Below are 17,562 nucleotides of genomic sequence, written 5' to 3'. Positions count from 1 at the left end.
TCCACAGGGCAGCGAAGAATAGGACATGACTAAGCGATTGAACATGCACACAAACATGTAACAAAACTGTTTTGAAAAAAAAAATTGCGTTTTTCATTTTCATGCTTCATACCTTATCAGGTGGCTGTCTGCAAAAATTCCTTTAATAATCAGTATCAAATATGTTATTATTTAAGCCACCATTCACTTTAACCAGAAAATTATCTATATTTAAGTAAATCAAGTCAGTAATTTCTATGTTACAAATAAAACATCCTATACCTAAATATTTTTAATAACTGACTTTTGCTTACTTTGCTTACTTTAATTATGACATTATGCTTTGACATTAAATGAAAAACACAATCCAATTTCTTAAAAAGATTACAAAATTAGTACTTTCAGTATGCATGTTTATTTTCCAATTAATTTTCTTGATCTTACAGGCAGAATAGTATCTTGATCTCGATTACATTCAACAACACCAAAAAATCTACAGCTCTGGTGTCAAAATCAATAATTACTAAAAATCAAGCAAGCAATTTACAACTGTCTTCAATTAAGGAAAGTGGATCCAAAAGGCATATAACAGCAATAACAATAAAATAGTATTTGTGTTAAGACATAAATAGCCAACGTAAATGTAGTACCTCAGGCATTTTTCTAATTGTGGTATTTACACAAATTTTGGAAATTAAATTGAGCACACTGGCCAGTCTACTAATGATCATGAAAGACAGAATATGTAAAAGTGCCTATTTTGCTAATAGGATATGTTCAGCTCTTTAGCTTGACATTGTGTGGTACAGTTATCCCTTCCAAGCATTACAGATCAATACTACATGTGCCTCAAGCTCTTTTACAGATGAATGATCTGATGAAGATGCCCTCATCTCAGAAACTAAGGTCATTAATGTTTATCTTCCCTTGAAACATTCAGAAGGCTTGCTGAACCCAATCTCAAACTACTGGAGCAACAGCGACACCTAGTGGTCATTATACTCCTAAACAAATATCTTAAAAGTATAAACTTACGGGTATCCAAGAAATTGCCACAAATGCATCCCCTTTAAATGTGATAGAAGAGCCTATTTCCAATGAAATTTAATCTGAAGATCACAAATTCTTTCATTAACTTTTCTATTGATCAGTAATAATATAAATTGTAAGGAAAAGCCAGCATTGACCTTAAAATCTTCAATCAACAACCCTTTGCCTTTGTAGATTTTTATAAAAATCCAGTTTTGGTTTCTTCATGTCTGGGTTCTTGCTAATTGTAGGATGACATAAAGAACTCTGAAACACTCTGAACTACTGAATGATCAGCTTTGTGGCTCTTTTATGAATGCATGGATTGGAATGTCCCAGCAACAAAATTAAACACTCTATACAACAGTGCACTAAGGCTCAAAATCAGGACATTATAAAAGCTGCCAGTCTGTTAATTCTTGTTGGATGGAATTTACACTGGACATTTTATAAATTTTTTGTCAGTAGGAAATATCGAGTTCATCAAGCTTTTCTGAAACAACTGATACATGAATTATAGAATCACTTTACCATCAAAGTCATGGTTTAGTAAGTAGGACTGTTTCCTATTAGTGAAAAAATCAGTACATTCATTAGCCATTTGCACAGTCAATCTGAGGCAGTCCAAGCAAGCTTTTGCTCTTTGATGGAACCTTAGCTCTGTTCATTACACATACTTCCCATCAGACCCAACACTGTTCCCCATGTCTTTCTGGCCAACTCCAGAGAAACTCCACCTTCCCGTTACCAGGAAAGATTTTTCCTGAGCACAAACCCCATTGTTGTTGATGGGACATACTGGAATTATCCCTTCCAGATGGACTGAGGCACCCCCCACAGTGCCAAGACATACATGAATGAATGTAGGTGGAATCACTATTGACTTATTTCATCTCCCTGGTATTTTATTGCCAAGGACCAAGACTAGACTTTCTCCCTCTCTGTAACCTTTTAAGGTTCTGCTGAAGACAATAAATAGATGCAAGGCTTAGACAATAGTTTTTGTGTTAACATACCACCAGCCTCTCCACATGAAAAATGAGCCTACTTACCACTCCCAGATCATCAAACTATCCCCTCCCCAGCCACATGCCATGTCAGTGACTACCTGGGACATTCACCAAAATGCCACTTGTGTGCACAAAAGGACAGGAGAGGCTAAGGCTTCCAGTGACTGTTTGCAACAGTCCACAGGACTGACATCTCATAGGTACCTTCAAATTGGGGAACCAAGAAGAAATTTTAGTGCCATTTAAGATTTTCATGTAAATGTTAATCAAGACATGTTCCAGTAGGTATCTCTTGCCCAAATAGATAAGCAGTTAGTTTTATTAATGACTGTGATTTATGTGCATTTAAAATTAACACTAAGGTGAGGTGCTGTAAGTTTAAAACCCAGAGTTTTCTCCAGCCAACTCCCCCCAGTGACTCTCTAGTCCTTTTTCCAAGGTCCTCAGTTACACAAGGACGCATGGGCTGTAGCCACAAGCAGTCAAATGTAACGTTTACTAAGGGGACAGGCAGCCATGAATGGCATTGGAGGTACATGGAGGTTGCATCCCATTGCCATCATTATATAGACTTCATCTCCCTTTTCCCCCTCCTTTGTCCCTTTGCCTCCCTTATTTCAGCCTAAAGCTGAGAGTATAAAGCACTGCTGTGCCCTTCTGATGTCTGAACACCTAGGGTGAGTAACAAAGATGATTTCTGAATTCTAGGAGAAAATACTGCGAACTGTTCACCACTCAACACACCCAGATAGTCACAGATGAAGAGTTATGGGCAATCATAGGTTATCATTACTGTCTGCTCATAATAATAATGTTCTCCCCCCAAATAACCCAGAACTTGAACGAGAATTTTGAATTAAAGGTCTCTCCTCTACCTGTCAGTATTCACCTATCTTGACTTTGTGTATGTTTTAAGGATGAATTAGAAGAGGTTTGCAAATAAGTCCTGTCAGAGTTACCAGCACACAAAAACATCTTTGTTACCTCCTTTTCTCACATAAGCTAGCCAAAGAGTAAAGTCAATTATGCTTTTTACTAGTTGCCCAGGGTCATTCTTCCCTGGACCTGGAAGAGTGGAGAAGGGCCTAGCTGAATGGCTGGATGAATGGCCACCACTAGATCCCACCCACCTAGAAGTAATTTGGTCTCGGTCTAAGCGCTAATATCATGCTGCCAAGTCTCTTTCTGAAAAGCATAAATGCAAAATATCCCATTCCGGCAAGCAAACCAACCACAAGGGTGGTGCCAAGAACCTTTGGGGCCCTTTTCTTGGCCACTCGGAATGCAGTTGGCAGCACTGCAGAGATTAATATATTGTTGACATGTCCCAAAACCTTGTTAAATGTTTTCCTCTTCAAGACACGCTCGTAATAGGTTTCCAGGTTGGGTCGCTTTCCATTTCCCCAGTTTCTCCTCGCAAACCCCAGGAACTTCAGTCGATGCAGTGTAACAGCAAGCGATACATCCGCCAGAGTGAAGGATTCCCCGCAGAGCCATGGCTGGCGGCCTTCTTCTAATTGGAGAAAGGGACACGGTGGGTTAAGGGCAAGCGCTGTACCAAGAGGGCTTTCCAGGTGGTGCTATTGGGAAAGAACCTGCCTCCCCATGCAGGAGATGTAAGAGACACAGGTTCAGTCCCTGGATTAGGAAGATCCCCTGGAGGAGGGCATAGCAACCCACTCCAGTATTCTTGCCTGGAGAATCCATGGACAAAGAGCCTGGGGAGCTACAGTCCATAGGGTCACAGAGAGTCAGACACGGCTGAGTTACTGAGCACACATCCATGCACTGTACAGACAGACTCTGGTTAGCATCTCTGCTCTTAGTGCTGAGGGCAAGGGTGAGTATAGCAAAAGATAGAGGCCATGGTACATTTTCTTGACAATCACACTCAGCGAGTAATTCTATGCTTAAAAAAAGGAGGAGCAAATGTATCCCAAGCTAGGGGACTTCACCTTCCAATGCAGGGAGTGCAGGTTCAATCCCTGGTGGGGAATATATGATCCCACATGCCTCTCAGCCAAAACAAAAATCATAACATAAATCATAAGTGATATTGTACTGAATTCAATAAAGACTTTAAAAATGGTCCACATCAAAATAATCCATCCTAAAGCTAAGGGACAGTTTCTTGACACCTGACAGGCACCCGGGTCCCTAGGTGCCACTAGAGCTACTTGAAGCCTGTCTATCATGCCTCCAAGCCAACAGAGTTAACAGATATTTCCTCATGGGTTAAAAAAAATGACATGTGTACTTGAGGAAAATCTATAAGGTTGGGTCTAAAATGTCACTCAGTAGTTGCTGCTTTGTTAATTGTTACTTATTTAAAACAGAAGAAAATCCCTGTTGTGAAGCAAGTTGCAGGTAACATGGTCTTCAACTTTGTGGTCAGTCAGAATAGTGCAAACAGTCCATGTGTCTGCACTTGGGCTTCACCATTAATTCATTTTCACAGGTACGGAAGACGGGTGCTCACCAGCCAGCCTGCACATACTCACAGGCTCACTCCCATGTTATGCTAAGTTGCTTCAGTTGTGTCTGACTCTTCGCAGCACTGTGGAGTGTAGCCCCCACCTCTCCCTGCCCCAGGCTCCTCTGTCCATGGGATTCTCCAGGCAAGAATACTGGAGTGGGTTGCCATGTCCTCCCCCAAGGGATCTTCCTGACCCAGAGACTGAACCCATGTCTCATATGTTCAGTACTGGCAGGTGGGTTCCTAACCACTAGCATCACCTGGGAAGCCCACCCATGTTATACTTTACTTGAATTTGCAATTTTTCCCCCACCTAAGGAAAAAACTAGAGGGAATGTTCTAGCAAGTAGAACACTCCCAAACTAACCACTGTAATTAAAACTTGTGAAACAGGCCAGGTAGGAATCTACCAACCATAACTTAAGTTGTGCAAAAAAAAATTCTTCACTGGCTGTATTTCATATAAATGCAATTACAACTAGACACCTGGGTTTTGTTGAATTCAGTATTATTGTTGCTATCATAAGTCAAACTGTCCATGACTACTAACAGTTAAAAGTAGGTTACAGAACGTTTTGGGTGAAATCTAAGAATGTTCCCATAAATACCCCTGGTATACAGAAAAAGACAAAAAGAACACAAATGAGAACCTACCTGGGGTTTCTTCATTTCTTCTTTGCAACTCAGTTTCAACCTGATCCAAGACTTTCTCCAATTCATCAAGAATTTTCTTCAAATATTTGACATTGTCATGGTCAAGGAGCTTTGACTAATTAACAAAAATAACTAAGTAGGTTATTTATGCCTGTAAAAATAATCAGCGTAGAGCAGAGAAGATATAAATTTTTACACAGTGGGAGTCTGTTTATTCTAGACAATGAGAAGAAACAATAACTAAAGCAGAAGCAAACCTGAGGGGAAATGCCCTGGCTGTGAAATTATCCCAGGGGCCAGACTCACTGTCCACTGGCAACTCCTGTGGGACTGAAGGATCAGAAAGTACAGAGAATATGAGGGGCACAAAGAGACTCCTTTCACTGGGAGGGGAGTTTGGGGGAGAATTGATGCACACATATGTATGGCTGAGTCCCTCTGCTGTTCACCTGAAACTATCACAACACTGTTTGTTAATCGGTTTTACCCCAGTACAAAATAAAAAGTTTAAAAAAAGAGAGATTCTTTTCACGTCCAATTCAAGAATGGAATTTTTTAAGTTTTTTTTTTTTAATCTTTTGGCCACACCTAGCAGCATGTGGGATCTTAGTCCCCCAACCAGGGATGGAGCTCCTAACCTCTACATTGGCAATGCAGAGTCTCAGTCACTGGAGAGCCAGAGAAGTCCTGAAGATGGTTGTGTTGATTTTGTTTTGCTTTGTTGGCCATGGCACGTGGCATGTGGCACGTGGGATCTTCCCTGACCAGGGATTGAACCCATGTCCCCTACATTGGGAGCACAGAGTCAACCACTGGACCACAAAGGAAGTTTAAGAATGGAAATTCAGCAGTCTCCAATGAATAACTGAGGGGTCAGAGCTCTGTGACTTCCCTGGTGGCTCAGTTGGTAAAGAATCTGCCTGCAATGCAGGAGACCCAGGTTCGATCCCTGGGATGGGAAGATCCCCTGGAGGAGGAAATGGCAATCCACCCCCTTATCCTTGCCTGGGAAATCCCACAGACAGAGAAGCCTGGTGGGTTACAATCCATGGGGTTGCAAAGAGCTGGCCATGACTGATGCACGCAAACACACATAACTCAATAGCAAGTAAACAATTCAATTTAAAAATGGGCAGAAGATCTAGATAGACATTTTTCCAAAGATATGCAAAGGCCAATAGGTACATGAAAAGATGCTCAACATTTTTAATCATCAGGGAAAACAAATCAAAACCACAGTAAGATACTACCTCACCTGTTAGGATGGCTATTATCAAAAAGACAGAAACTTCAAGTGTTGACCAGGATGTGGAAAAAAGGGAACCTTTGTGTTCTATTGGTGGAAATGTAACCTGGTACAGCCATGATGGAAAATAGTGTAGAAGTTCCTCAAAAAATTAAAAATAGAACTAATATACAATCCAGCAATTCTACTTCTGGGTATTTAGCCAAAGAAAAACAAAAACATAAATTCTTAATAATGCATATATCTGGATTCTAGAAAAATGGTACTGATGAACCTATTTCCAGGGCAGAAATAGAGACACAGACGCAGAGAATAGGCTTGTGGACATAGCAGGTAAGGAGAGGGTGGGATGAACTGAGAGAGTAGCATTGAAACATATACATTATCATATGTGAAATAGACAGCTAATGGGAGGCTACTGCATAGCACAGGGATCTCAACCCAGTGCTCCGTAACAACCTAGAGGGTGGAATGGGGTAGGGGGTGGGAGGAAGGTTCAGGATGGAGGGGATATGTGTATACTTATGGTTGATTCACGTTGTTGTACAGCAGAAACCAACACAACATTGTAAAGCTTTTCCTCCAATCCTATGTTCCTTGCAGTATTATTTACAATAAGCAGAACAACTTAAGTGTTCATCAACAGATGAATGGATTTGTAAAAATTGTGATGTGTATATATAGAATGGAATATTTTCCAGCTACAAAAAAGAATAAAAATTTTGCTATTTACAGCAATGTAGGTAAACCTTGAGAGAATTATGCTAAGTGAAACAAATCAGACAGAGAAAGACAAACAGCATATGATCTCTCTTGTTTGTGGAATCCAAAAACAAAACAAACAAATAACTAAGCTCATAGATGCAGAGAATAGACCAGTGGTTGCCAGAGGCAGGAGGTAGGAGGTAATGGGTGAAGGTGATCAAAAGGTAAAAAGGAGAAAACTGAAAGGTGTGAGGGGAAGATATACAGTATTAAAAAAAAATCACTGATTGCTTTATTGGTATAAAAAGTCATAAACAGAGGTCCAGCTGACTCAAAGTGCAAAACACCTGAAATGACAGATTCCTATGATATTTTATTAACCTGCTTTTACATTTTATAACTTGCCTTGGCAACCAGCATGAGCAATAGCTGCTCCTCAAGCAACTGTCGTTCGGTCTGAATATCAAATCTAATAAAGAACAATTCTTTCTAAAAGCAGAGCATAAGCCAAAGGTAACATGTGCACTGATGGTTTGTGATATTTAATAGAAGATATTCTAAGAAATAGCAATACTTTACAAAAAGTGGACCATTTAACACAAATAGCAGATGTCAGTTGAGGACAGCCTGGTTTACTTACTTTAAGTCGCTTCTGTTTTGCAATGTACGCCTCTTGTAAATCTGGGTTTTCTTCGGCAAGTTTTTTCAGTTCAGACTCCGTGTTACCAATTTGGCCTGATGATGAAATCAGTTTTGAAACAGAGAATTATTTCCTCCCTTCCATATAAGAAACAAGGAGAAGTAAGGAAACTTGATGGTAAGAGCATACGCGCTGAGCGGTCACGCCCTCTCTCTGCCCCAGACTCCCCCATCTCTGTGCCTCAGTTTCCTCACCTTTAAATTGGAGCTATGAGACTATCTGCCACGCAGGTTGAGAATGAAATAAGAGGCACCTTGGAAAGTGCTTAGAGCCAAGTCCAGCACACCGTGAGTGCCAGCTGCAGAATAGTTGTCCTACTTTTCAGTACCTTTCAAGTCTTCCGTAATAAACTTTTTTTGTGAAGGGAAGGAAAAAGCATTATTTAGAGAAATATTTATTCTGGATGATAGAACTATGGTCAGAATACTTGCTTCAAGCCATATGATGGGTATTTATGAGGAGGAGGAGGAGGAACACGAGGAAGGTGAGAGGCCAGGAGAGAAACGAGGAAGATGGAGGGAAGGAGAGCAGGGAACGGGAGCAGACTGAGGAGGAGGGCATCAAAAAGAAAGGAAAGCATCGTAAGAGAACCATGAAAGCAAGGCATGATGTCATGGGAAGAACATGCTTGGTGGAATTGGAGATCTGAGTGTGAGTGTTCCTGGTCACTCCTCAGTAGACCACGGCCCCTTCCCTTCCCACCCCTGGGCCACAGAGCACACCTCCTGCTCCTCATCCCATACACTGACCCATCCCTATGCTCAGGACAGGAGGAAGGAGAGGGCTAGCGGTCACAGCTCAACTTCAGTGGATCGCCAGTCACTGAACTTAGAGGCAGAGTAATGATGAGACAGCCTTCACATAATGAAACAAAACTAAAGGACCAGAAATGTGAACTCCATTGCCCATAACTGCCTGCAGACCCCAGCTTTTCTGATTCCTAGTCTGTCTGTCCCTGTAAACACGTTACATTCCTTACTCTTCCACAGGCCACTCTTCTGAGTTTTATCTATGCTTGGTCCTCAAGGCCAAGAGCTGGAAAATCAGATCCTAAAGACAATAAATGTCCAGCCAAACAGGTGAAGCACAGATTCATCTGCCTGGCACGTGGATCGATGTGTAACATGCATGTCCATGAAGCAAACTCAACATTCCCACCCCCGGGGCTTCCTGAGATGTGCTGGGTGTCAAAAATGAATGAAAAGAAACGTGAGGCAGAATTGCAGGTCTTTAAGATCTCTACATACTGCGAATCCTTGTTGTTGCATAAGCTGGGATCATGGAGTCCACAGTTAGCTCAGGATGTAAAATGCAGCCATGTGTATAGGCATCCATGGGCAAAGAGTCAAGTAGTTCTCGATAATGCTGGACCCGTGGGTAATACATGCTTCCTTTATCGGGCATTAATCTGGGTGTTTTTTCTAAAATATACATACAAACACATACACAAACATTGAAGAAAACGTTACAAATGAGACATTACAAGCAAAAGCAAAAAAGAAAAATACCAGCCCCCTCATCATTAACATTTTCAGTATTATATGAAGGGAGGTAAAGGATGATATTTTCCCAGCCTCAACATTCAAAACTTGAACTGATGTCCTAGACCAGATTCCAAACCATGATCAGACTTCTCCAACTCGCAAATCACTATTCTTAAGGTCCAGATTTTCATGCCAAATCCTCTGTGAAATCTTCTCCAACCTCCCACAACTACCAACATCTGACTAGATCAAGTGTGCCTTCCTCTGTACACAAAAAATACTTGGTACAAACTCCTTTGTAACCCTTATCACCTTAACTAGTTATTGTATCTTTTTGCCCTATGAACTCCTTCAGGGCAAAGAACATATGATCCAGCACAGTGCCTCATACATTTCATGTCTGCTTAGTCGCTCAGTCATGTCCAGCTCTTTGTGACCCCATGGACTGTAACCCCCCAGGCTACTCTGTCCATGGGGATTTTCCAGGCTAGAATACTGGAGTGGGTAGCCATCTCCTTCTCCAGGGAATCTTCCCAACCCAAGGATCAAACCCAGGTTTTCCGTGTTGCAGGTGGATTCTTTCCACCAGGGAAGCCCAAGAATACTGGAGTGGGTAGACTATCCCATCTCCAGAGGAATTTCCCAACCCATGATTTGAACCGAGGTCTCATTTTAGGCCATCGGTAAATGTTGGTTAAGTGAATCAAGGCTCATTGTGGAAAGATGATCAGGGACCACACTTTCTGAGGTTCCAGTACATACCAAGAGTGATCCTGTTGATGTATATGGCAGAAACCAACACAATAGTATAAAGCAATTATCCTCCAATTAAAAATATTTTTTTAAAAAAAAGAGTGATCCTGTTGATGCTATGTGAATGTGAATGGCTAGTCTTCATGGAATTCACTGGGAAATTCTGGTATTTTCTCTCTGGAAAGTGGGTTTCACATAAATCTTCATTTGTTGGTTAAACTCTAGACTATAGACTCCTAAAGGTAGGGATCATGTACTATTCTTTGTTAAATCCCCAGTTGCCTAATATAATGTTCGGCTGATAGCAGGTGTTCAATAAATTTCAATTAATAAATGAATTAATGAATATGTCCCCAAATTGCTAGCTATAAGAATATTTGAGCTGGAGAAGCTCTGGAGTGGTTAATGACGACGCTAACATATAGAGGCTGAGACATTCTCCCAAGAGCCCACAGCTAATTAGAGGCAGAACGAAAACCAAAGTCATGAACTCCTAATGCAGTGCTCTGTTGTATTACATCATCATAACATCTTCAAAGGGTATACTTTTCAGAGACTATCCAAGAAAAATAAAGATAAACCACGTGATCCAGAGGCCAGGGCTAAGTTCCCACTTAGCCCTGGCCTTAGCAGAACCAATTCCCATTTCTAACTCTCAAACTGCCTCTAAAAAAGTACCAAAAAGCTTATTAATCCAATGGTTGAAAAGAACAGCCTCTACTCCATACATTTCTTTTTGCTTATTCACTTATTTAGTGTGGGTTATTTATTTAATGTAGAATCCTTTTGAGCATCCCACACTCATTCATAAGCACTGACAATTCAGAATTGGTTGCAGAGCATTTCAGGCAAGATCTCATCATGCCAGACCAAGAAGAACAAGCTTTTAAAAGCGAATAGGCTATTTCTGACTCTCTAAGAAAAAAAGATGATTACTCCTCAGTGGGCAAGTGTCTAATTCCCTGCTAGCGACTCCAATTCTGAAGTCTGCATTAGAATGACCGACAATCACATGTCAGCTACAAACTGCTCATACACTGTGGGTTTGCCCAACTAGATCACACTTTCTTACTGACCTTTCAGGATCTCAGAATGCCACCAGTACCCCCAATAATGCACAGTAGCCATTCCCATGAGAATAACAGACTGGAGGCTTTCTAAGGTGCTTGAAATTCTGAAGAGTTCTTAACTTTTTGTTTGCCACTGACCTCCAAAATAATGTTCTTAAATGCACAAAATACATAGGATTGCAAGGAAAATTGATTATATTAAAGTATGTTATCAGAGTAAATTTAAATGATAAAATAGTAATATGGGTGTCTTTTATTAACACATTAACAAGATCTAGCAGCAGATCTAATAATTACCATAATTTCAATGTAGTGAGGGGCATAAGTGATATTTTAAGACATCTGCAATAACAATAATGCTATTAATACATCACAGTCATGTGAACATGTGAACAAAGTCATAGGCACTTCTGATACTGCTTTGAATTCTCCCTACACTAGAAATGAAGGAAATGATCCATTTCTTTTGGAAATTAGTGAAAACAAAGATGTAATTTTTTTCCCCTCCAAGATAGTAAATCTCCTGGATTTTATTCACAGAACCACTAGGGGTAACAGTTCACAAAGTATGGTCTGAAAATACCTGGGCTTCCTGAAGACACCCTCAGAGGGTCTACAAATCAAAGCTGTTTTTATAGTAATACTAAGATGTTCATTGCTTTTTCATTCTTAACCTCTCTTAAGTGTACAATGGTATTTTCCAGAGGTTACACAATGTGTAAAAACTCCATCGCTCTGACAGTTAACAGGATATGAGACTTGTATGTTCTTGTATTTTAAACTTTTCTCAATTTTAATTTCTAATTTGATAAGTATTGATTGATAGTCCATATAAACAAAAGCTCTCTCAAATGTCCTCATTAACTTCTGACACAAAGGGGCCTTGAAACCTTAAAGTTTCAGAACCACTGCTCTGGGAGGGTTCAAGAACCACAGGTTAATAACCATGAATGATGCAGCATTTTAAAATGCTTCCCAGGTTGTTAAATTTATGGCTACTGGCTCTGGCTGCTTTGTGGGGCCAGGCTGGGGGCTTGACTTCAGAAGAGCATACCACTTCCTTCCTGGAAAGAGAATGAGAGCAGGAAAAATAATGTCTAATTGCTTTCTGGGAAAGGTCCATCTGGCCAAGCCTGCATCCAAATGTTTGAACGCCTGAAAATAATCTTCTACTCAGTGTGCCATGAACTATATAACTATCTCCTAAGACAACTTTGTCAGACAGAGGCTCAGATACCCGCTGAACCCATGTTCTTTTCCAAGCTCACTTTCTCTCTTCAAGGACACCCTGTCCACATGACGATGTACTACCAGCATCTTCCTGACACCAGCAACAAATCAGCAACAGACAGCTGCCTCTGGAAAAAGTTTTTTCAAAACACAATTGGGAATTTCCTTTGAGTGACACAGAAAATCTTCTCTCTCATTCTCCTCTTCTTTTATTTTCCTGTCCTTTCATAAAGCACTTTTGTTAAGATATTTAAAAAAGAAAATCTTTTCTGGGTCTATCTTGGTCAGGAGTGAGAAAACAACAGAAGGGTTACAGTGGCAGGAGAGACAGTCAGAGGATTTTAAAGAAACAGCAGTAAAAGAAGTTTCCAGCACTGGGGAGGAGGGTTGCAGTAGTGGAAGCCAGGATTAGTGACTAAGCTGGAAGAACAAACAAATACATTGGCATAAGACCTGACTTTGTCGAAGCACTGAGTAGGGACAAAGGCAAGACTAAATTTAGGCAGCAAATCAGAAACAAGCAGATAGACACAAAGCAGAAAGATGCAATACACAAGGAGAGAAAACAAAAGCACAAAATTAGAAATCAGAAAGAAAGGACAAAATCATATTGTAATCCATTTAATTGGGGACATCCGCTCCATATATCCTCAAGTCCCTGTATTGCTGAGTAGACTAAGAATGGCCCTGGGCGATTTTTTTTTTTTAATTACATTCAGTTTCCCCAAGAGCAAACAATAAAAAGAGTTTAGTTTCCCAGGTGGCACTAGTGGTAAAGAACCTGCCTGCCAATGCAGGAGACATACATAGGCGATGCAAGTTTGATCCCTGGGTCGGGAAGGTCCCCTGTAGGAGAGCATGGAACCCACTCCAATATTCTTGCCTGGAGAAGCCCATGGACAGAGGAGCCTGGCATCCACTAAAACTGAACAAATCACAGAAAGTTTTTTTAATTACTTTTTGAAACCACTTTTATTGGCATAATCAGGAGTTTTAAAGACTCCTTTTCTTTTCCTTACCATTTACCATATTTTCTCTGCATTCAGTTACACACTTTGAGCTAATCTGCAATTTCAGTAGTGTGCTAAAAATTATGTAATATTACTCAATTATATATGAGAGCCTTTTATTAACAGACATAAAATTATTTATTCTATGACCTTAACAATAATTGCAAAGAGTCAGACACGACTGAGCGACTGAACTGAACAGAAAAATAATTGGAAATTCCTTTACATTTATATTATTTAAAGTAACAGTAATTTCAGAATTAATATTATTTTTTAAATCTGAATTAATTTTCTATTGATAAAACTGTATTTATAAAATAAATTTACATTTCCTAATTGGACTTAATATGTGATCCTGTAATCTATCAGGATACTTGGATTCTTTACAAACCAAATTCTTTTCCTAAGAATATTCAAAATGACATATATGGACATAAGACATGGGATATAATCTTCAGAGAACTGTTATATAACATATTAAGTTACCAAAATTCCATATTTACCATATGACACCCTTGATTCCAGGTTACCAATGAGTTATTTGACAATAATAAATAGTATACATTCTAGTATTTTGTAGTTATTTAATGCTCACCTTTTTTTTTATTATCTAGTGGCCATGTTAAAGTTCACTAAAGAGATTACAATATACAAAAGCATAAGAATGTGAATATGTAAATACGATTACACAGAAAGGTTGAGAAAAGTGTACAGGCCAGCAAGCCATCATTTTTAGTACAGTCTCAGTTGGTAGACTAATGAAAGATACCAACAAATAACAGCAAAAGCGATGCCTGTTGACTACTACACTCTGTTCTGGAGATGAATGGATACACTTAAAGCCTCTCATTACAACCATGGGCAACTACACACCTCATGAAATTCATTCAAGTGTTATTCATTCTAATTTGTCAACTTTCCCCAAAGTTCCATCCATAATTGACCAAAATTCTGCATGTTCCATCGAGCTCAAATGTAGTAGGTCACAATTAGCCATGCTCTGGATAGAACCTACACTTCTGAAACAACTCAAGATCACACTTGTCTTTTATTTCATTGTTGGCTGTTGTTGGTAACTTATTAGCAAGCCAGGGCTCCCATCCTTCATTAACGAAGCCGATTTTTCCAAACAAAATTCATATACTACTTTTAGCCTTGTTAAACTTTATCTTAGTTATTGTTCCATGCAAAGCGTTTCATAAGCTACTCATCATTTTAACTATTGCAGTTTACATATCCACAAGTGTAACAGTATTTCTATGCCTTTATTCAAATCATTTATGGAATTGTTAGACTCAAATCAGAGAACAGAAGCCTAAAAGAACACCAGTAGAGATCCCTGTCTAAGTTGATATCTATTTTCAATATTTTATTCATTTTAATCATTCAAAAATATTTATTAAGCTCCCATTAGAGAACATTCACCATACGAGGCACTGGAAATGCAGTTGTTAGTGAAACAGACCCTGTCTCTGACTTCACAGTGCATACAGGGTCTGCCAGTAAATGAAATAATGAAAGTGACAGAATTATCATAGGATGAGTGAAATGAGAGAATATAGCTAAATAAGTAACATGGTATAAGAAATTTATAAATGAATATTCTTCAGAATGGTGGTTTACTCATCAGAAAATATGCATTATTCTTATCTAGCCATACGTGCTCCTTCATTCCACAGGGCTATCATATGGCACAATCTCAAATGCTCTACCTAAATCAAGCAACACTATACCAAGAACTATGCCCAGCACACAACAGAGCCACTTTTTAAAGTGTTGGAGACATTCGCCAGTAATGTAAAACTTATGCTGGTTCCTTTTAATCAAGATACTCAAAAATACTGTTTTTAATTTCTGACAACACATTCTAGAACTCTGCCATACTTAAAGAAATATTTTACAGCACTGCTTAAAGCTTAAGCAATTACTTAATGCAAAATAATTTGTAGTACTGCTTCTCAAACTTCTATGTATGTATGAGTCACTTGGGAATCTTATTAAAATATAGATTCTGATTCAAGAGACTTGCAGTAGGGTCTAGAATTCTGCCTTTCTAATAGGCTCCTAGGTGATACCAATGCTGCTGGTCAATAGAAAGAAAGAAAGTAAAAGTGAAGTCGCTCAATCATGTCCAACTCTTTGCGACCCTGTGGACTGTAGCCCACCAGGCTCCTCTGTCCATGGGATTCTCCAGGCAAGGATACTGGAGTGGGTTGCCATTTCCTTCTCCAGGGGATCTTCCGGACCCAGGGATCAAACCCGGGTCTCTTGCATTGCAGGCAGACTACCCTCTGACCCACCAGGGAAGCTGGTCAAGGGAATACATGTTAAATAACATGTTATCAGTGAATAACATTTGTCTCTCTCTTGTCTGTCACTTTTCCTAACCTCCATGAATTCTTAATAATAAATATAAATTATGTTAATGATCATTGTGATAATGCTTACAAGTTTTTTATTTTAGATAAACTTCATCTAGAAACTAGAGTAGCCTTCATTTATATAAAGTAATTGTTTTCTTACTGCCTTCATATCTACTATAGGTTTTAGTTCCCTTAATCTTAACCTTTGTTTAACCCTTCCCAACTGAATGACTCTTCTCCTTGGGAAACTGCAAAGAGTGAAATAAGAGTTGTTTGGATTGCTTTATCTCTGCAACTGATAAAACTATCACACCTAGTTCCCAAGAGAACAAAAAGAAAAATCAAGTTTCAGACTAAGAGCTAGGATTCTTGATTGTCTGTTTACTCTATCAGTACAACCAGAATTAAGTTCTTAGTTTCCATATTTTCATCTTAATGTTTAGCCCACAATGCCTTCTCCTCTGATTCAACAAATTGTAGTAAGAACTTAGTATTCACCTTGAGCAGGACTCAGAATGCATTCCAGTTTTGCTATGAAATAGTCAAAGAAAAAGAAAAAGCCTAAAGAAAAATTTAATAAAGCCTAATCATCATTAACATGACTATACTATGAAGTAACATTGAACATTACTGAACATCTGAGAGCAGAAACAGTGTAAGGAAGAGGAAGCGGAAAAGGCTAGTAATAATAGTTCAAGGGATGCCAAACAAAATATTTAAATATGATTTTCATTTGCTGTATCTTTTTAAAGTTTTTGATGACTTATAGTAGAATTCTTATGCAATTATTTTGTCTTATTCACATTATTATAATCACTTCCCCCAAGAAATACAAATTATTATTTAACAGACTTGTCCATTTCCAAAAAGCTCAAGATTGAGAAAATTTGTCTTAAATCAATTAGCCCCCATTTTCTGTACAGTCCCCAGAATTTAGACTTATAAGGGCTAGCAAATAATGATGGATGGAAAAGAAGTTCATTACACCAAGTTAAACTCCTTGGTTTAGATAGATGGCCAACTCCAATCAAAATCCTAGGGAACTAAACACTTAGATTAAGAATAAGGGTAGCTAAGTCGCTCAGTCGTGTCTGACTCTCTGCGACCCCGTGGACTGTGGCTCACCACGCTCCTCTGTCCATGAGATTCTCCAGGCAAGAATACTGGAGTGGATTGCCATTTCCTTCTCCAGGGATCTTCCTGGCTCAGGGATCGAACCCAGGTCTCCCACATTGCAGGCAGATGCTTTAACCTCTGAGCCACCAGGGAAGTTGCTAATCTAATTCCCTGGGGCAAACCCCATCCCTATTTAGGTCCTATACCTATCTTTCTTCTAAGTACCTCAGACTTTTTTTTTTTTTGCCTTAAAATTTCCTTTCTCAGCTTCCAGTAATTTGAGGTTATAGTCTGGTTTTATCCTGCCTAATTAACACTCACATAACTGGTAGCAGATGAAGAGTAATTGGATCTTATCATGCAGTTCCTTTTTCAGACGAGTTGTTAGCCTGAAAGCTAAGAGCCCTCTGTTCTGTTCTCAGTTCTGTCATTGATCAGCTGTATAATCTTGGGCAAATATTAAAGCTACAGTTTACCTGAAAGGCTTGTTATTAAGGAAGAAGCAAAGACAATGTGTAAGTGCCAATGACTGTGAACGACAGTCCATGTAATAGGAAGGTTTGGATTTGAAAGGCTTACATTCCAGCCCATTCTGCTATAAAACAGCTATGTTACTTTAGGCAACCCGTTTCTGTTTCCTTGTGTACAAAATGGGAATAATTAATCTACCATGCCTATCTCAGGTGTTGTTGTTTTTTTTAAAGACTGACTAGAACAGAAATTACAAAATGTCTAAC

General features: G+C 39.3%; 1 protein-coding gene across 5 annotated transcripts in view; it reads right to left on the bottom strand.

Annotated features, from left to right (window-relative positions):
* Positions 1 to 375: 375 nt before the first annotated feature.
* The window catches only part of GDAP1 (ganglioside induced differentiation associated protein 1), a 50,244-nt gene continuing 33,057 nt past the window's right edge, over positions 376 to 17,562 (bottom strand). For all 5 annotated transcript variants that reach the window (XM_069601051.1, XM_069601052.1, XM_069601050.1 and 2 more), the window contains 4 exons: positions 9,047 to 9,220; positions 7,740 to 7,834; positions 5,149 to 5,263; positions 376 to 3,531 (listed from right to left, as the gene is read on the bottom strand). In XM_069601051.1, coding sequence (XP_069457152.1) covers positions 3,149 to 3,531; positions 5,149 to 5,263; positions 7,740 to 7,834; positions 9,047 to 9,220 — 767 coding nt within the window. In that variant the 3' untranslated portion in view covers positions 376 to 3,148. The remainder of the gene's footprint in view (positions 3,532 to 5,148; positions 5,264 to 7,739; positions 7,835 to 9,046; positions 9,221 to 17,562) is intronic.

The sequence above is a fragment of the Ovis canadensis genome, chromosome 9, assembly GCF_042477335.2.
Source record: "Ovis canadensis isolate MfBH-ARS-UI-01 breed Bighorn chromosome 9, ARS-UI_OviCan_v2, whole genome shotgun sequence".
NCBI lineage: Eukaryota > Metazoa > Chordata > Mammalia > Artiodactyla > Bovidae > Ovis > Ovis canadensis.
The sequence above is the reverse complement of the archived record's forward strand: the minus strand, read 5'-3'. Positions and strand labels throughout refer to the sequence as shown.